This window comes from Aspergillus ruber (genome assembly GCF_000600275.1).
Source record: "Aspergillus ruber CBS 135680 unplaced genomic scaffold scaffold00043, whole genome shotgun sequence".
Taxonomy (NCBI): domain Eukaryota; kingdom Fungi; phylum Ascomycota; class Eurotiomycetes; order Eurotiales; family Aspergillaceae; genus Aspergillus; species Aspergillus ruber.
This window is the reverse complement of record NW_024467339.1, coordinates 60,013-76,676: the sequence shown is the minus strand read 5'-3', so window position 1 is coordinate 76,676 and position 16,664 is coordinate 60,013. Positions and strand designations below refer to the sequence as shown.

At 51.0% G+C, this 16,664-nt stretch overlaps 9 protein-coding genes across 9 annotated transcripts; 4 read left to right on the top strand and 5 right to left on the bottom strand.

Moving 5' to 3' along the window:
- EURHEDRAFT_417090 (threonine/serine dehydratase) lies at nucleotides 1-1,414 on the top strand. The gene is made up of 2 exons (XM_040783117.1): nucleotides 1-449; nucleotides 504-1,414. The coding sequence occupies exons 1-2, from the start codon at nucleotides 137-139 to the stop codon at nucleotides 1,304-1,306; spliced, it is 1,116 nt and encodes a 371-aa protein (XP_040634477.1). The 5' UTR covers nucleotides 1-136; the 3' UTR covers nucleotides 1,307-1,414.
- Nucleotides 1,142-2,554, bottom strand: EURHEDRAFT_488362 (putative Rad51 family DNA repair protein). Its single transcript, XM_040785601.1, has 2 exons — nucleotides 2,389-2,554; nucleotides 1,142-2,342 (listed from the first exon to the last, which is right to left on the bottom strand). Exons 1-2 carry the CDS (start codon nucleotides 2,446-2,448, stop codon nucleotides 1,314-1,316), a joined length of 1,089 nt encoding a protein of 362 aa, XP_040634476.1. The 5' UTR covers nucleotides 2,449-2,554; the 3' UTR covers nucleotides 1,142-1,313.
- A 129-nt stretch (nucleotides 2,555-2,683) lies between these two features.
- Nucleotides 2,684-3,037, top strand: EURHEDRAFT_381656 (uncharacterized protein; the record flags this gene model as incomplete). Its single annotated transcript, XM_040779435.1, has 2 exons — nucleotides 2,684-2,904; nucleotides 2,956-3,037. The coding sequence occupies 2 exons, from the start codon at nucleotides 2,684-2,686 to the stop codon at nucleotides 3,035-3,037; spliced, it is 303 nt and encodes a 100-aa protein (XP_040634475.1).
- Nucleotides 3,038-3,197: 160 nt separating this feature from the next.
- Nucleotides 3,198-4,338, bottom strand: EURHEDRAFT_466313 (TBP-associated factor 8 family protein; the record flags this gene model as incomplete). The annotated part of the gene is made up of 2 exons (XM_040785081.1): nucleotides 3,198-3,988; nucleotides 4,065-4,338. The coding sequence occupies 2 exons, from the start codon at nucleotides 4,336-4,338 to the stop codon at nucleotides 3,198-3,200; spliced, it is 1,065 nt and encodes a 354-aa protein (XP_040634474.1).
- A 337-nt stretch (nucleotides 4,339-4,675) lies between these two features.
- EURHEDRAFT_488358 (cytochrome c oxidase subunit VIIa) lies at nucleotides 4,676-5,307 on the top strand. The gene is made up of 4 exons (XM_040785600.1): nucleotides 4,676-4,803; nucleotides 4,924-4,966; nucleotides 5,132-5,167; nucleotides 5,227-5,307. Exons 1-4 carry the CDS (start codon nucleotides 4,774-4,776, stop codon nucleotides 5,301-5,303), a joined length of 186 nt encoding a protein of 61 aa, XP_040634473.1. The 5' UTR covers nucleotides 4,676-4,773; the 3' UTR covers nucleotides 5,304-5,307.
- Nucleotides 5,308-5,586: 279 nt separating this feature from the next.
- On the bottom strand, nucleotides 5,587-6,345 carry EURHEDRAFT_518887 (NEDD8-conjugating protein UBC12; the record flags this gene model as incomplete). The annotated part of the gene is made up of 4 exons (XM_040786728.1): nucleotides 5,587-5,739; nucleotides 5,800-6,089; nucleotides 6,180-6,270; nucleotides 6,325-6,345. The coding sequence occupies 4 exons, from the start codon at nucleotides 6,343-6,345 to the stop codon at nucleotides 5,587-5,589; spliced, it is 555 nt and encodes a 184-aa protein (XP_040634472.1).
- A 631-nt stretch (nucleotides 6,346-6,976) lies between these two features.
- chsG (chitin synthase class III) lies at nucleotides 6,977-9,938 on the bottom strand (the record flags this gene model as incomplete). The annotated part of the gene is made up of 5 exons (XM_040785095.1): nucleotides 6,977-7,114; nucleotides 7,171-8,847; nucleotides 8,897-9,258; nucleotides 9,312-9,798; nucleotides 9,855-9,938. 5 exons carry the CDS (start codon nucleotides 9,936-9,938, stop codon nucleotides 6,977-6,979), a joined length of 2,748 nt encoding a protein of 915 aa, XP_040634471.1.
- A 2,851-nt stretch (nucleotides 9,939-12,789) lies between these two features.
- EURHEDRAFT_406598 (uncharacterized protein) lies at nucleotides 12,790-14,117 on the top strand (the record flags this gene model as incomplete). Its single annotated transcript, XM_040780470.1, has 2 exons — nucleotides 12,790-12,814; nucleotides 12,865-14,117. 2 exons carry the CDS (start codon nucleotides 12,790-12,792, stop codon nucleotides 14,115-14,117), a joined length of 1,278 nt encoding a protein of 425 aa, XP_040634470.1.
- Nucleotides 14,118-14,558: 441 nt separating this feature from the next.
- EURHEDRAFT_381650 (putative endosomal sorting complex protein TSG101) lies at nucleotides 14,559-16,447 on the bottom strand (the record flags this gene model as incomplete). The annotated part of the gene is made up of 4 exons (XM_040779434.1): nucleotides 14,559-15,884; nucleotides 15,937-16,175; nucleotides 16,236-16,344; nucleotides 16,394-16,447. The coding sequence occupies 4 exons, from the start codon at nucleotides 16,445-16,447 to the stop codon at nucleotides 14,559-14,561; spliced, it is 1,728 nt and encodes a 575-aa protein (XP_040634469.1).
- Nucleotides 16,448-16,664: the final 217 nt, after the last annotated feature.

Sequence of the window (16,664 nt, the reverse complement as noted above, 5' to 3'; positions counted from 1 at the left end):
CCGCATCGGCTGTGTCCGACCCCGTATTAGCAAAGTCTGGAGTAGTAGATAAGCAGTTGTTCCCCAGCTCTCAATTTCCTTTCTTCTCTTCAATAACATATAACATACCAATTCAATCGCTACAACTACAATCAAAATGCTCCCCTCTCCCGCTGCCGTCCACGCCGCCCACTCTCTAATCCACCCCTACATCCACCATACCCCCCTTCTAACCTCCCGCACCCTCAACACCATCGCCTCAACCCCTCAATCCCCCGCGGCACTAGTTGGAACACCCTTTGAAGGCCAGGACCCATCCCACCCACGTTTGCGCTTTTTCTTCAAATGCGAGAATTACCAACGCATCGGCGCGTTCAAGGCGCGCGGGGCATTCCATGCATTACTGCGGCTTGTTGAGGAGAGAGGAGAGGAGGAGGTTAAGAGGAGGGGTGTTATCACACACAGCTCTGGTACTTTCCCTTCCCATAGAACTATCCGAAGAGAGGCAGTGACTAATAATGTAGGAAACCACGCCCAAGCCCTCGCCCTCGCAGCCTCAACGCTGAATATCCCCGCTTACATCGTGATGCCTCGCATAAGCACTTCGTCCAAAATCTCAGGAACACAATCGCACGGCGCGGAGGTCATCTTCAGTGGATCAACCAGCGTCGAGCGCGAAGCTGTCGTGGCCGATATTCAAGGCAGAACAAACGCGATTCTCGTGCCGCCGTATGACGATTACGATATCATCTGTGGGCAGGGAACGACGGGGTTGGAGCTTGAGGAGCAGTACTGGGATACTGTGCGGAAGGAGCCGGGTCTTAGTGTCCATGGGGATACAGGTGCAGGTCTCGATGCCGTGATCACGCCTATTGGTGGCGGTGGATTGAACGCCGGCGTAGCAACGTTTTTCTCGGACAAGTCGACGCGAGTCTTCGGCGCTGAGCCGAACTTCGAAGGCGCGGACGATTGTCGTCGTGGGTTAGAAGCCGGGGAACGCGTTCCGGCTGTCAGTACGCTGACAATAGCTGATGGTTTGCGGACGCCGGTTGGTTTGTTGAATTGGGCTGTTATCTCAGACCCGAATAAGGTAGCTGGTGTCTACGCTGTGACGGAGGAGCAGATCAAAGCTGCGATGAGGCTTGTGCTGGAACGTATGAAGGTTGTTGTTGAGCCAAGTGCGGTTGTGGGACTTGCTGTGTGTTTGTATAACGAGGACTTTCGACGACGGGTTGTGACGGAAGCTGGAGAGGAGGGCTGGGATGTTGGAGTCGTATTCAGTGGTGGGAATACAACCGTCGAGGCCATTGGAAAGTTGTACAGTTAGATACTCATCAGATATGCACACCCTCTCTATCCGCATCAAACACAAATCCTCTACCCCGTCTCTCCAACTCCTCGACCACTCTCCTCGACCACTCCTCCCTCCCCAATCCATTTACACACCCCAAAAACCGCCCTTGTCCGTTCGTTCTCAGAACAACCCGTAGTGTCGGAAACAGTCCCCAAGGCGGCGGCAACGAGCACCGAAACGCCACCAGCTCGTCACCAGACACGGATGCAGCCCTCCCAACCCAAGCCGTAGTCGTATACACAACCGCACATCCAAACACACTCTGTACCCTCTTCAACGCCCTCACAAGCTCGGCATACATATCAGCGATGTAAAAACTTGATTTCGATCTGCGGGCATATTCGATTTCAGCATGCGGACGACCGATCTCTTCGACCCGGGCGACTTGGTCGCGGAGTTTATCTTGCCAGAGGAAGGCCGTTGCGCTGTCGACTAAAATCCCATGAAGGGGGCGGTTTGTCGAGAGGTGGCGGGTTAGGTCGAAGAGGTAGGATTGTAGGGATTGGAGGGTTGCGAGAAAAGATGCTGAGGAGGTAGGACGGAAGACGTGGACATGTTGAAGGGAGTTGTAGAGTATGGTTTCGATGTCAGGCTGCTCTACCAACTGCTGCTTTAGTTTCTGTTGGATGATGTCCCTAGCAACACTAAGCAGACGATCCGCATCAAATCGCCCATCTGCATCAACAAAGACAACAGCAGCATTCCGTCCATCGATCTGGACGTCGTCAATCGTCGCTGGCAGAACAGCAATAGCCGTGAGATAGTACAGCAGCTGGGATTTTCCAGCCGCCGACGAAGTACTTGAAATCTCGACCACCGGGTCTGGACGAGCTCTGGCTCTATGATGTGCTTGCCTTTCGTCTGGCCGTAGATTCGAATTCTCCTCTGGGTGTTGCTGCTGGGAAGGAATAGGGACGGGCATGAAGACTTCCAGGAGGTCATCCAAAGCCTTAACGCCTAGACGATTGCTGGATTCATCTGCGCATATGTTTCTTAGATCATGTAGAATCTATAATAATCAGCAGTTATCCCAATATGAATATGGCAAGAGGTACCTCATCCAGTCTCACTTCAGTCACCTCCCCAAGCAATTTCTCTCCGAAATTGGCGGCCATTTGCGCGGCTTGAAGAGGAAAGTGTCATAGCAGTATTCATAACACTGTAAATTGACTATACATTGTAATTCATTGTAGTTATTGAAGGTACCACAATCAGAGATAGCTGCACCGATGCTGTCAGAAAGCGGAACTCCGCAAAACCTCCGAGATCCCACATTCACCTTGCGCTCATACAACCACCTACTCACACCTCGACCAAACAACAATTCCAGATAACTATATAAACAGTGATATGGCCCCCCTCGTTCCCGTCTTCTCCTCCGAGTCGCTACCCTCCCACGTCAACACGATCCGGCGAAACTTCCACGAAGAAAAGCGTCGCAAAGGACCCGCGATCGACCTGAAAGAATGCCCATTGCTCGAGATGGTGCAGTACTCTTGCAATCCGCCGCAAGATGGGATTCCGACGCCGGGGAGTATCGTGTGTAAGCCGGTTGTGCGGTTGTTTAGACGGTATATCTCTTTTTCTGTGGGGTCGGTTGTTATGATTGTTGACGCTTGCAGATGCGCCGGGTTAACGGTCGAGACGACATCGTGGGAGCCGATTCGGTTGGCAAAAAAAGAGGAAGCAAAACGCGCTGCTTAGGGATTGTGTTGGATATATGGTTTATTGCATAGCATAGCGGGAGTTAGGGTCTACGGTTCAGACATGGTCACGAAATTGATTGCTCCAGGGTATCTCTCTCAATACAACAAGAATAAAATGCAAAACACCTGACGCCATTCCTTCCAATGCAATAGCAACATCATGTGCTCACCCAACTATCCATCCGTGAAATATCCCCAGTCTCAGGCTTGCCATTCGGCTTTTCTTCTGGTTTTGAATGATTCTCTCCACTTCTTGATGCAGTTGTCCGTCGCCAGAGATCTCTTTCGCAGTTGATTATCGGCGGCAACTCGAGATTCAACGACACCTTCGACCTGGATGTCTTCAATTCCACATCCGGCCCAGCTCCCGAATCAATCTCCATCGGCGCCGCCATCCCGGCCACAGTCGTGTTCTTCGGTGACTTCTTCGCCAGCGCTTTCACCGTCTTCTCGAACATACTATCCATGCTCTCCATTCGCCGTCCCCACAGCTTCTTTTCCTGCCCTGTGGATCCAAGTTGGTTATCCTGAAACGCGGCACGAGCCAGCTTCCGTAGAGCCTCCTCTCCATGTCGGCCATCCTCTGTCGCGCGCTCACGGATTTTCCTTGGATCTGATTCTCGTTCCGTAAACACAGCCGTATGGCGGTAGGTGTGTTTGCTCGGAAATTCGGGGAAATGTTTCGGGATATGCGCGCTCCTGGCACGGTCGTCTTCGCCGCTGAGCTGCGGGCCGAGGAAGGATATACCTTTGAAGGAATCTTCTTCTGGCGGGGGACTCGGTAAGAGTGTCGGGGTCGGTTCAGCGGTAGGAGATTTGAGGTAGGGAAGGAGATCATCGGGAGACAGGTGGTTTCGTGTCAAGGCGTGTTCGAAATCCTGCGGAATAGGCTGTATCCGTCGACTACTAAGCATCGACTGATGCACGTAGGAAACAAACGTAACGAGATCTGTCACAACAAACCAAGTCAATCCAGCTATCCAAATACATCCCATATCCCTAGAACCAAAACATAACCAACATACACTCTTCAGCCGCACTGCGAAACCCATCCATCGCAACCGGCTCAGCCAAATCAAACCCACTCTCCCTGAGCGATACCCCAATAGCGCGATTCATTAAATGGTCCACAGCGGCATTATCAGCGATAGCGGGCTCCGCGAGCGCCGGCGTAACGGGATTCTGGAATTGGTGCCTGTGGTGATATGGACGCTTCAGGCGTTTGGAATCGGGGCCTTCGGTTGGTCGCTCTGATTGCGACGAGGAGGAGCGTTTTATGGCTGGTTGCGAATCGAGCATTCCGATTCTTTGGGGTGGTAGAAATTAAAGGTGGGTGAAGCTGCAGTTGTTGTACATACTCCGTAGGAGAAGTGAGAGTCGAAGCTCAAAACGCGGTTGGTCACGTGTTAATGCCTGAGGCCACAATACACAATCGAAAAATGACCTGGGATAGACAATATTTACTGTATAAAGAGAAAGAATTCTAACTCATAGTCAATAATAACACAACAATAACTAAAGCGTAACTAAGTAGTTCTGTTTTCTCTGCAGTCCAACCACAAGCGCTGCTTACTGTACACCCGGCGGAAACCAATCCAACCTCAACTTTCCATCATCGCTGGACTCCCGCCCGCCTCGCCTGCCTTTTCCACTCCCTCCCACGTCCCAAACCACGCCGTTCGCCAGCTTCCCTCCGTCCTCGCCCTGAGTCGCTTGCTCACATCCTTTTTTGCAATGGCCTCCGCTATTCCTCCCATTACCGGCGTATGTTTCCCTCCCCCTCTCCCAACCGGATTGGGTGATCAGCCCACGGGTTTTGCTCCCGACATAGACATGGAACTGTCAGGGTCCATTTCGGCTTCAATGACTGACTAGTCTTACTAGATGCTCCGCCGGGGTCTCGTGCTTGACCTGAGTACCGCTTTTGGTGAGTTTATCTTTTGACTCTGAACCCTCGAAGTCGCATCGCACGCACGAATCGCCGGGAACGCGGATGTCTGTCAGTCGGATATCTCGCACAAGGCAGAATACACAAGACACAACACACGAACACCAATTTGCGAAAATGATGGATGAGTGACTAACTTGTCAGGTTTCGGTACCACCTTCGGTTATCTCTGGTGGTACGGTACGTACATCAATCACCTCAATGCGAAAGAACAACGGAACACCCTCTAATAACTGCAGGCTTCCACCTCGAGCGCGTCCGCGAGCGTGACACCTACTACGCCAAGCTCGACCAGGAGCGTGCCTCGCAGAAATAAATTCGTCTTCGGTCCTAGTCAACCGTTTATGGCAATGTTGGTGGATCGTTTCAGAATTTGTCGATACTATCAATAGCATGGAATAAAGTTGTTATGTTCTGATCCACGGGTCGACTAGAGGTTGGACTTGTATATATGTACCTCTACATCTCGAACTTGCACCCTGCAACAAGTTTATCCGGACCACTCTAGCAGTCAGTTATTGTAGCTCGTAAGAATCTATCCAGTCGCTAATTATCATATACACGTGCGTATCATATCGTAATGCTCCCATGTCCGGCATCTACCGCAGCACACGTTCAAAGTCGTTCCCCCTTATCGAACCACCAGCCATTGAGCTCCGCACATGTCGCTTAAACGAATCGCGGTTCGTACGCAAATCTTCCGCAGCCTCTTTATTCAACGGATCGGACGCATTTGGTTCAAGGAACAGAAACTATATCAACCCATTAGCACCACCTCAATCTCAGCCCATCCCCAGTAAAAAGAAGCTCACCTGCATCCCCACGATAACCGCATTCAAGTTCAACACGGGCTTCCAATCCTCCCTCAAAATATTCAAACAAACATTCCCCTCAAGATCAATATTCGGATGATAAATCTTCTGCGTACATTTAACCTTTGGCGGATCATGCGGGAAGTTCTGGTTGACAGCAAAGGTGAAGTGAAAGACTCCGCCTTTGTACATTCCCTCATCGGGCTCGATGGTAAGCGTGAAGTTGAGGATGTCGTCGGGGTTGGGGAATGACATTTTCATGGTGCTGCCGAGGGTGAGTTCTTGGAGGTCTGCATCATCATCGTAACCATTGCCGTTAGCGTTCTGTTGTCTCCCATGGGTCTTTGAAGGGATGATTGGGGAAGATGAGGAGGGGTTACCTCGCTGAACACGCAGCTGCGCGGGAGTGACCTTCTTCTTCTTCTTTCCTGCTGCGGCGTCTGCATTTTCAGCTTGTTGCTGTTGTTGTTTCTGTTCCTGTCAGTATCGACCGTGGTGGATTGACGCAGGTAAAGAAGGCTATACCATCGACCAGATCTTCAACATCTTGAATCACACCTTGTCTCCGGGACGTGGACTTCTCCGATAATTCACGACAAGAGGGTATCTAAGGTGTGTAGTATATAGTACAGTGTCGAGAAAAGTCGAGTACCGCGTTGGAGGACGGAGGGAGTTGGAGTCTGGCGGGGTTGTCGCAAGTGGGCAAACAATTCTCAGCGATGAGTCTGTCAGAACGAAGGCTTATTCTGCGCGCAATACACCACTATAAGACAAAAACACGACTGGAAAATGCAAAGCAAGCCGAAACCAGCAAAGGAAAAATGTCAGCAAGTCTGGCAGCCAAAGGCGGAAAAGCCTGACGCCATCGCCACTCCTACAATCTAACATGGTAGTGAAGCATAATGCATTGCTCTAACCGCTAAAAAACAAACGTCAAATGCTTTCACCGTGGTCCCTGCAAGAAATAAAAACAATCCAACTTCAATCAATGAAAAGCACACTGAGAAAACAAAAAAAAAAAAAAAAAATATGTAGGTAAAAAGGTGTAGCAGTCGACAATCAGTGAACGAGCATCGTATGTAAAGTACAAAAATCGCGACAAAAATAAAACCAAGAATGACTCCTCGAGAAAACGAGAGTCGGTCTGATCTTCTTTCGTTCCTTTCCCCATCTGCATCTACCGTCTGGCAAAACAGCACATAATACCCGTTTTACCCAAGAACCAGCAGGCTCCGATGAAACGGACCAGGGCGACAGCTGCGTTCGACCACAGCAAGGCTTGGAAGAAACGCTGGGTCCGATCGGTAGCAGTGTTCTATAATCGTTAGTTTTTTTTTGTCTTGTCACAAGAGAAGATAAATAGAAGCTTACCGTAAAACCAAACTTATCCACACCGTCACTGGTGATGCAAACCGCCATGAGCGCGTTACTGAAGATCCAAAAGGTCACAAGTCGTGTACGGAAACTCTTGTAAGAGTCGTCCAAGCTCTTCTCCTCGTGCTCAACCGGCGCAACATACGGAGTCAGCGCGCGCTTCACCGTGGCTTCGAACTGACTGTCGATATCGGCTTGGGGCTTGTCGATTTCCTCAATCACTGCATCCTTACCACCATCCTTGGTGGTCGTGACGGACGGCAGAGCATCGGCCTTGTCGGAACCCTTGGTACCCCACGAGACGTCGTGCCAGTTGCTGAAGGCATACACGTTTAGAATGTTGATGTAGGAGGACTGCACACCCATGTAGGCCGGGAACGAAGTGAACATGTGCCATGGGTCCAGGTACATGAACGATGCAACAAAGTAAAGACCAAATGTGGCGGCAAGGGCGATAATGATGATACCAGCACCGCTCGAGGAGAAGAACGACTTGAGGAACCCACCCAGACCGTTCGAGGTGTCAAAGTCCATCGCATCCTGTCCGGTGAAGGCATGAATCACCAGGTACAAAGCATCGACAACCACATAGATCTGGATGACACCGAAGACAATGAAGGAAGCCAGGTAAGAATACCTGGATCCCTTGGGACGGTTACCCAGGGCGAGGATAAATTGCAACAGCAGGAAACCAAGATAGCCGTATTTGACGATCGTGTTGACAATGGGAGTCGCGGTGGCACCAAAGGGGAAACCCTTATGACCATTGCTATCGCTGGGGGTACCGACCAAGTCCATAATAACCGTTGTCGTGAGCCAGTACGATGCAAGAGAGAACCAAGTCAAAAACGTGTTGAAGATGTTGTACAACATCTGAATGTGCAAGAAGAACATGCGAATAATGTTATGCCCACTCTTGTACATCCGACCAAAGTGCATGAGCGAATAGATACCGGCTGCGAACGAACCGTTCAGCCAACGACGACGCTGGGAGATGAATTCCGCAGCACCCTCGGGCACGTCAGTCTCACCCTTGGAGGCTTTGACATACGACAGATGCCACTTTGAACCAGCTTTGGCGACCAATTCGAAACAGAGAATACGATCTTCGGCCAAGAACATGTTCTTCTTGAAAATGTTCATGCCCTCGATACCCTTCTTACCCAACTGCTTGGAAAGAGTGTGATCACCGTGGAAATATTGCTCCAGAGGACGACCCATGATGGCCCGGAAACGGTAGGCAGAGAAGGCACCGGGCAAGACACTGACATAACCAAATGAACTCTCGAGAGGTTTGTCAAGAATGTTACTGATCTTGTACTCAAAGTTCTGAGCAGCGACCAAGGGGTTAATCAGGTTCTTCCAACCCTTACCCAACATGGCGTGGATTTCACCACAAGCACCTCCCAGGTCCTTGTCGTTATAGAAGGCCTCCCAGAGGGCGAGGAGGGACTTGTGGCCGGGCTTGGTACCAGCATCCAGCAGAATGACCACCTCGGGGTTTAGAATGCGACCAAAGGCGTTGAACAACCATCTGTGCGAGTTGATCTTCTTGCTGTTCTTCTGCTTCAAACAGAACATCATCTGCACGGGCGGGAGGGTACTCGGGCCGTCGTCGGTGGGTCGAATCAGCTGCTGATTGGGAGTCACCGACAATTGAGTCGTATATTCAAACTAAAACGGTCAGTGTCTGAATCAGAACCGGGGGGAAGAGAGAACATACGATATGCGCCTCGGTCTGCTTTCCATCGACGTCACGCTTCATGACACCATCCTGGTAGATACCAACGGTGGCCAGCACATCCAGCGTATCCTTGTCGCAGGGATCGATACCGTCAAAGACCAAGCAGACGACAATCTTCTGCCAGGCGGGACCACCTTTGTTCCAGAACTCAGACTTTTTGATGTTGACAATCTCACGGATGTTCTGCATGACACCGTGGAGGGTACGGGCGGTGAGGGTCTTGTCTTCGTTATAGTAGGTGATGGCGATGAGCAACTCGGTATGACGGTTGTACATGGCGGGACGGAGGTTGTAGCCATTGTGCAGGGTGAACTCGTTGGGATCACAGGTGGCCGCGGTGTCTATCAATTGTTAGTCTTGTTCCAAGTGTTTGTTGGAAGATAACCAAACGTACATCGCATGTGGGTGAATTCCTCGCTGCCACCCTCGAGGTCGTTGCGGTACTTGGCCTGGATGGCATTTTGGATGGCACTGGGGGCGGGGTAATCGACACTCAGGACGGAGCCCTGGACCAGCTTAACCTTTCTGGTCGCATAACGTCTCAGACCACCGCCGCCGCCGCCGCCGCCGCCGGAGCCGGAGCCACCGGGGGCCTGTCGTTGGCGCCATGCCTCGGTGGAGGAAGTCTCGCTACGAGCGTATGGGGAAGCCACACGACCGGGCACACCAAAAGCGGCGGCAGGGTTGTCGGCGGAGTGACCCGAGTAGACGGAGCCAGCGCTGTAGGGATCGTTGAATGAGGCCTCGGGAGCGTAGGTTTCGGTCAGACTGTAACCTGAAGTAGGGCGCGCGGGAGACAAGCTGCGTTGGTGGGAGTCGTCGAACGGGCCCTGGCTGGAGAGCAGGCCATGGGCAGCTTCTTCTTCGTGTTCGTGGCCAAACTGAGCCCGTTAGTAATCACTCTTCGAATGTTCCCCGGGGAGAGATTGCAACTCACTTCGGCGGAGGGAATGTCCTGAAGGCGATGGCCGGCATCATCATAATTGATGGGTGACTGCGCACCCGAGCCGTGATAGGCCATGGCGTAAGGGGGGGCAGGGGATTAATTAAGCGTAAGACAACGTAGACACGCACACAGAACAAAGTGCAGAGCGCAGCGAAAATTCTTTTCTGTCTTTTAGCGGTGGGAAAGTGGCCACCGAAGCAAGCACGAAGCGGAAAGGGGAGTGAAAGAAAGAAAGAATTGAGGGGGTATCCGAAAAAAACAGAGCAACCGCGTCCTGAATAAAAGAAAACACAGCAAGGCGGGTATCAACAGCAAACAGAGAGAGGATGCAGGAAAATGCAGATGCAGAAACAGCAGTCAGCAGTGGTATATCAACTGCTATCAATCTCCAAGAGGCAAAGTAGAGCCGTGGATCTTTTGCGGAAGGAACGAAAAGTCGATCCGAAGAGAAGCCGCCAGGGCTGAGCCTGAGAGAGAGAGAGAGAGAGAGTACTGTAGTTAGAACAAAATACTCCCAGCGATGGGAGAGGAAAGAAGAGAAGAAAAAAAGATAGAAAAAAGATGAGCGATGGAAGATGAATGGAAGGAGGAGCGAAACTTTTTTTAGGCCAGTTTGCTTTTAGTTAGTCTCTCCTAAACGCCTCTTTCTTGACGGCGTTGGCGCCAGTAGTGGACCGCGTTAAAGCGCACTGCCGTTCTTTTTTTATTATTTGTCTATGATTGAATCAGTTACAGTACTCTGTACTAGATGTTGAGCAGATACATCAGGAGTCTACGTTTTCTGTATGTATGTCTGTATCTGATGCCTGTACTTCAAGGGGATTTTCCGGGTTCTCTTTTTTCCGCCTTGCCACTATACAAGTACAACTGTATATACAGGTACTCTGTACAAGATACTCTGCTGCAGTTGCTGTTCTCTTCAATTCTCTCCGTTCAATTCTCAATTTCATTTCAATGTGTGCTGTCAACTGACTCGATCCATCAGGGTCTGTGGCTGGAAAATGGTCTCATCTGAAACATTCAATGCGGTGTGGGTGGCGGTATTTTATTCCCTCTCACACCCCATAACAGCTGTACAAGTAGATCTATAACTCCATTCGAACTGCCACTGTAGTTGTAGTCATGATTGAGATAGAAAAAGCAACATTACCCTAGTTAGTTAGAGGACATACTGACTGAGAACAATTGGTATAGGGTACTCTGTATCGTAATTACACCATCAGGGTTCTCGGAGTTCATTCAGGGGTATGCTGATCCCAAAAAAGTCAAGACCCAGTTAAATATAGCCTTGTGGAATCGGTTCCAGACCGCCCACCAACAGTTGGCCAATCACTGCCTTCACAACATGAGCCAAGGCAAATCTTTAATTCGGTCCGCAGCCAATCACAGAGCGGTGTGGCAGTGATGTTTCACTTTTATACTGGCAGTAACCCACCGCTTTCCAGATTTCATGACTGGTACGGAAGTTACCGCTAAGACGAGATTGCTATTCTTAGCTTGTCACCCTGATGGAGATGGTGAGAACACGGAGCTGCCCGATGGAGAAATAGCCGTTGAGCATAAGACAATTGTGTAGTGGGCGATCAGGATATAGTATCAAACAAAAGTATGGATACTCTGGCAGTGCAGTTCTGCGCATGTACATGTACGGAGCATGTACGGAGTAACTGTAGGTGTACGGAGACTCCGACTCGTATGCATGTACAAGTCGAGGATATATATCCGCCATGAATCTGGAAGATTCAATATACAACTACTGCACACAGCTGCACACAACCGCATACAGCTCTACTGGGGAGACATGCACAGTGCAACGATAATCCCGATAGACACGGGAATCCGACTATCACGGTCTATTGATATAGCCGTCGATATATTGTGTCCGTACCCACCTGCCTACTATAGAGTGATTATCTGATCTCTCCGTACCCCGTACCCCGTAGATATAAATGTATTCTCCAACCTCCAAATTGTATATGAAGTGGAATATATGAATCCAGTCAACACATCTGTATATTTTCTGCTCTGTACAGGACTCTACCAGGTTCTACCATAGCACATCCTCCTCGTTCTCATCTCTTGTGCTGATCTGATTGGCGCCAACGGAATGTAATCTCCGGTGTAGTCCAGGCCCAAGATATTTCCTCCACGCACTGGAGCGGAGACTACTCACAAGTACTCTGAACAGTGTCCCAGACTGATGTACTGAGTACTCTGTAGAGACATCGTCTAGCTATGATAGAGGCTTAGATCCAACAATGTCTACTATGTATCCATGTCTTCATATATATTCATGTAGTTGTGTAGTATTTGTGTTATGACAGTCACCTGACCTGTGGCATTAATGTCCGCACAGCCGAAACTCCTCATTCTCCCGTTTTGTCTCGTCTCATCTCCTCTCCTCTCCCTCTTTTCTTTTCTCTCTCTCTTTCTCTCTCTCTCCCTACCCTCTTCTTCTCTACCCTGTATTGCCTTATTTGCTCCATCATATCGCTATCTCTTCTCACCTTCTCTCGTTCACCAACGTCTGGGCCAAGGAGGTCTCCCTGATTGACGCGTGGCTCTCGACCGTCAACCCACTCTCCTCTCTCCACCAACCATCTCGGCCACTTCCGTTTCCTCTGGTCGAGACCACGCATGGACAATACTTCCCTTCTCTCTCCGCCGTGAATTCCGTCCTCCCTTCTCGACACTCCAGACTATGACCATCGCTGCCTTATCCCATTCCAACTATCTTCTCTCGTTCGCCTAAGAAGTCTCGCCTTTGATGATCTAACCTTACGCTCCCGACTTGACGTCTGCTGCGCCCATTACGCTCTTTTAATCCACGCTACTATCCACTGTTTACATTCGTTACGCCGTTGACCGGCCGCCGCTCGCTACTGTTACGATTTTTCTTCCATCGTTTACTTTCTCGTTTTCCATCATGTCTTTCGATACCTCTCCTAACGGTATGCTATTCTTTACCAGGCAGTAAGAATGAATCTAACTAACAGAACAGTCTTTTCTGCACGAGATATCTTCAAGCGCTGCGTCAAATGTGAAAGCGCAGCTCCGTCATGTCCCGCCTGCGATGAAGGCTACACATGTACCATGATCAGCCAGTCCTGCGACCAATGCGCTACCACCAAATGTATCCAAACCTCCTCCTCCAGCTTGTCCTCGTCTGGCAACAGTGGCTCTTCAGGCGGTAACAATGCCGGCGCTATCGCTGGCGGTGTTATCGGTGGTCTCGCTTTCGTTACAATCGTCGTCGGTTTGATCTGGTGGTTCTACATGCGCAAGAAAAAGAGCAGCAATGAGTACAGCTTGGGTGGATCCAGCGTACAGGAGAAACGCACTGCCAACGCCCAAGGATCCAGAAAATCCACCAATTCCATCGCTTCCACCGTCCTGACCCGCGCCTCGAATGTCATCCAGATCGCCTACATCCCTGGTGTCACCAACCGATCCCCACCCGACACGCCCTCGCTCGTGCCACCCGTCCCCCCGCTCCCCGGTGCGGCCCCCGATCAACACTTCTTCATGCCAGGCGACCTGCGCGACTCATCGTTCACTGAAATGTCCAACGATCGCCGTAGTGGCGCCCCCAGTGTCTCCCCTAGCTTGCGCAGCAGTGTGGCTACCACCATCTACCGCAACAACGCCATCGTCAGCCCGATGCCCGCCCAACAAGTCATGCGCACCCGTGCCGCCGTCGTCAGCATCCACGGAAACCAGCCTACGGAGACGGCTACCATCACCCCCCCGGATGCGCCAGCGGTGCCTGCCATTACGCCGGCACAGCTCGCCAAGGCAGGTGTCACGAATGCAAACAACGGCGGCGACAACAACAGCTCTATTGTGGCACGGCCAATGATGGCTAAGCCTGTCATGGTCAAGACCGTGGGTGGAAAGAAGAAGGACAACAACAACGCTACTCCAGCGGTTCAAGCCATCGAGGAGCGATCTGAACCCAGCTCGAGTGCGCCAGTTTCCCGCTCCGCCAGCACCAAGCAACAAGCCGATCCTGCCGCTTCTGGCTTTGACGATAGCTCTGATGAGGAAGACGAACCTTCTGGCAAGGGTGCCAAGGCCACCAAATCCACTGAGCAACCTCCAACAGTGGCTGAAGCTTCGGAAGAGCAAGGCCCGTTCACTGACCGTGCGTCGACTCACCTAGAGACCCACGACGGGCCTGGATCGAACCGAAGCAGCAGGACACCACCTGCACGAGTCGAGAGTCCATTTTCCGACGCGAACGAAGTGCGATGAGTCGGATTGTATCGTTGATTGATTTTTTCGTTTCTTTTCATATCTTCTCTCCTTTTCTTTCTGCATATACCCTGATTTTGATCTTCGTACACGTGTTTGTCTCTACTGGACCGATGAATGGCGCAAAAAAGAAATCCTTGAAGTTTTCCTTCTTACCTGATTTATATTGATCTCTTTCTGATTTACGACCCCCTTTTTCTTCCTTTTATCCCCCGTCTTTATTTCTGATGCCCGCCGCCTTTGAGGATCAAAATCGTTCCGTTCCAGTATAGCGTTGACCATGTGATCGTGATCGTGTTGAGTTGAATATATAGTGAATGGAGGTTCTGTCTTTTCTTACTGCAATCGAATCGCGACGTATAAATTCGGGTATCTATCTACTTTGTACTAAACAATTGCATATATAAAACAACCCCGAAAACAAAAAGAAAAAAAAAAATACTAAACTCCCTCACACCCCAACCCCACCGCAACTTTCCTCCCTAACGCCCTTTTAAGAAACGCTTCCCTCGCCAACCCCCGCGTATGTCTCGACCACGTCTCAACTCCAATAACACCCTTGACAAGCGCAACCTGCAGTGCGTAGATAGCTTGCTGGATCCCCGCTTCCTCGGCGACGAGGTCGTAGAGTTGTTTTCCGACGACGGTGGGGGCAACGAGGATTTCGTCGATGGGGGGGAGGCCTTGGACTTGGACTGCGGCTGATGTTGATGCTGTGCCGGTGGTTGAGGGGAGTGGAGATGCGGAGGTAGATGTTGGGGACGAAGATCTGGTGGAGAGACGGGTTTGGGCGTCTGCGATGACGGTGTCTGCGTTTTGGAGGGAGTGTTGGAGGATAGAAGTGTTTGATTGGAGGGTTCCATTGAGCGAGTTTAACGAGGAGATCTCGGCTTGCAAGGTCGCGATTGCGTTATGCAGGGAATGGGACTGGGAAGTAAGTGAGTGGGCGGCTGATTCGGATTGCGAGATGTTTGATTGGATTGTTTCAGCTAGTGTTTTGGAGACTGACTTGACGAGGGCGTCTTTCTCGGGGTTTGGAGGGATTGGCGGGGCCGGTCCTGTGGGTGTGAAGGAGGGGAGTTCCAGTTCGAAGGGTGAGGTGAGAAGATCTGGTGCGGGTGCTGGTTGTTTTGGTGCGGTTTGTGCTGGTGCGGGTGCTGGTGTTGGCATCGGTTGTGTGGTTGGTATTGCTTGTGAAAGCTGTCGCTGATGAGGCATGGGAGAGTGTGGATATGGAGCAACGGGCTGTTTTTGGTAGGCAGGATGACGGGGTATCTGCTGCGGTGGGTATTGTCGCGGCGGTTGTTGCCAGCCAGAATTCTGCACAGGACTAACTGGAGTGCCGTTGGAGTATGCTGGTCCAGCCATGTGCGGTTGTTGCGGCACTCGATATGGACTCGCCATTCCGCCAGGACTCATACCTATCTGAGGAGATAATGATCGTCGTCGTGCTTGTTCCTCTGGCGGTAATGGGGGAAGAGGCGGGGGAGAGTTGTATCGTCCTGCTGGAAATGTCTGCTGTTGCTGCTCAGCAGCTACCATTTGACCTGGCTTTGGAGGCGGCGGAGGTGGAACTTGAGCTTCCGGTCTGGGCGAGGGCACGCTCTGCGTCGTCGACGGACCGAATCCGGGTGGTAACGGAGGCACAGGCGGTGGTGTAGGCATTGATTGTGGTTGTGACTGCTGTATCGGGTGTTTATACTTAACGGGCGGTTCGGTTGCGAAGACGTCTCGTAGGATGCCCAGAAGGTCGGCGATTGTAGATCTCTATAATAGATTGTCAGCTTGAAAGCTTTGATTTCTGAATAATATCACTCACATCCCATGCCTCCAGCCAGTGCGCCAAGTAGTGATGGTATACCCTCCCCTCCAACGTCACATGCTGCCCGACGCGGACCACCATATCGTTCGTTGGAGTCACGTACACAATTGGCGGCTCGCGAGGGTATGCCGTGGGAATCCATAGTGCGACTGGGAATTTGTATAGCGTTCCGCGAAAGGGGACAGGTATTGTCCCCGCGATGAGGAGAAGCAGCGTGGAGAAGCCGGTTTCGTAGGCTACACATGAACCAGTTAGTGATCCGTTTGTTGACTCCCAGGTACAATATAGAGACTCACTATAGACATCGGTTCGCGGAGAAAGGGAGGGATATTGGGCTAGTGTATTAGCGACATCGTAGTAGGTTCGGTTGGGATCCTGATATGTCTGCTTGGGGTCGTAGTGGTCCTGCGGGGTCAGCAGTGTCGCTGTAGAGGAACTGGATAGAGATAAATACCCTTATCAGAATACTGTAAAGCCAGTTAAGTGTTCTCTGGGGCACTGCCGCCATGTCGAGGGTGAAAGTGTAGGAGAGGAAGAAAGCAGTGGTGATGTCGAGTCCGATGGTTGTTGATAGTCACGGTGTGGCTCCGCACCGCCTGTGGCTGGAGATATACAGTCCAGTAATCTGAGTACGATAATCTATACAAGAAATCTATCAAATGTTCTTCAACTGGGATTAGCTGCTTGTAGAGTAGAAATTGAATAATTCCCTGTAGTCTGCGATA

What these genes read in the sequence shown, in the direction of transcription:
- EURHEDRAFT_417090 (XM_040783117.1), top strand. Translation starts at nt 137, where the DNA reads ATGCTCCCCTCTCCCGCTGCCGTCCACGCCGCCCACTCTCTAATCCAC. An exon ending in TGTTATCACACACAGCTCTG is followed by an intron (nt 450 to 503) that starts GTACTTTCCCTT and finishes CTAATAATGTAG; the next exon opens with GAAACCACGCCCAAGCCCTC.
- EURHEDRAFT_488362 (XM_040785601.1), bottom strand. Translation starts at nt 2,448, where the DNA reads ATGGCCGCCAATTTCGGAGAGAAATTGCTTGGGGAGGTGACTGAAGTG. An exon ending in CTGAAGTGAGACTGGATGAG is followed by an intron (nt 2,343 to 2,388) that starts GTACCTCTTGCC and finishes TGATTATTATAG; the next exon opens with ATTCTACATGATCTAAGAAA.
- EURHEDRAFT_488358 (XM_040785600.1), top strand. Translation starts at nt 4,774, where the DNA reads ATGGCCTCCGCTATTCCTCCCATTACCGGC. An exon ending in CTATTCCTCCCATTACCGGC is followed by an intron (nt 4,804 to 4,923) that starts GTATGTTTCCCT and finishes TAGTCTTACTAG; the next exon opens with ATGCTCCGCCGGGGTCTCGT. An exon ending in CGGTTATCTCTGGTGGTACG is followed by an intron (nt 5,168 to 5,226) that starts GTACGTACATCA and finishes TAATAACTGCAG; the next exon opens with GCTTCCACCTCGAGCGCGTC.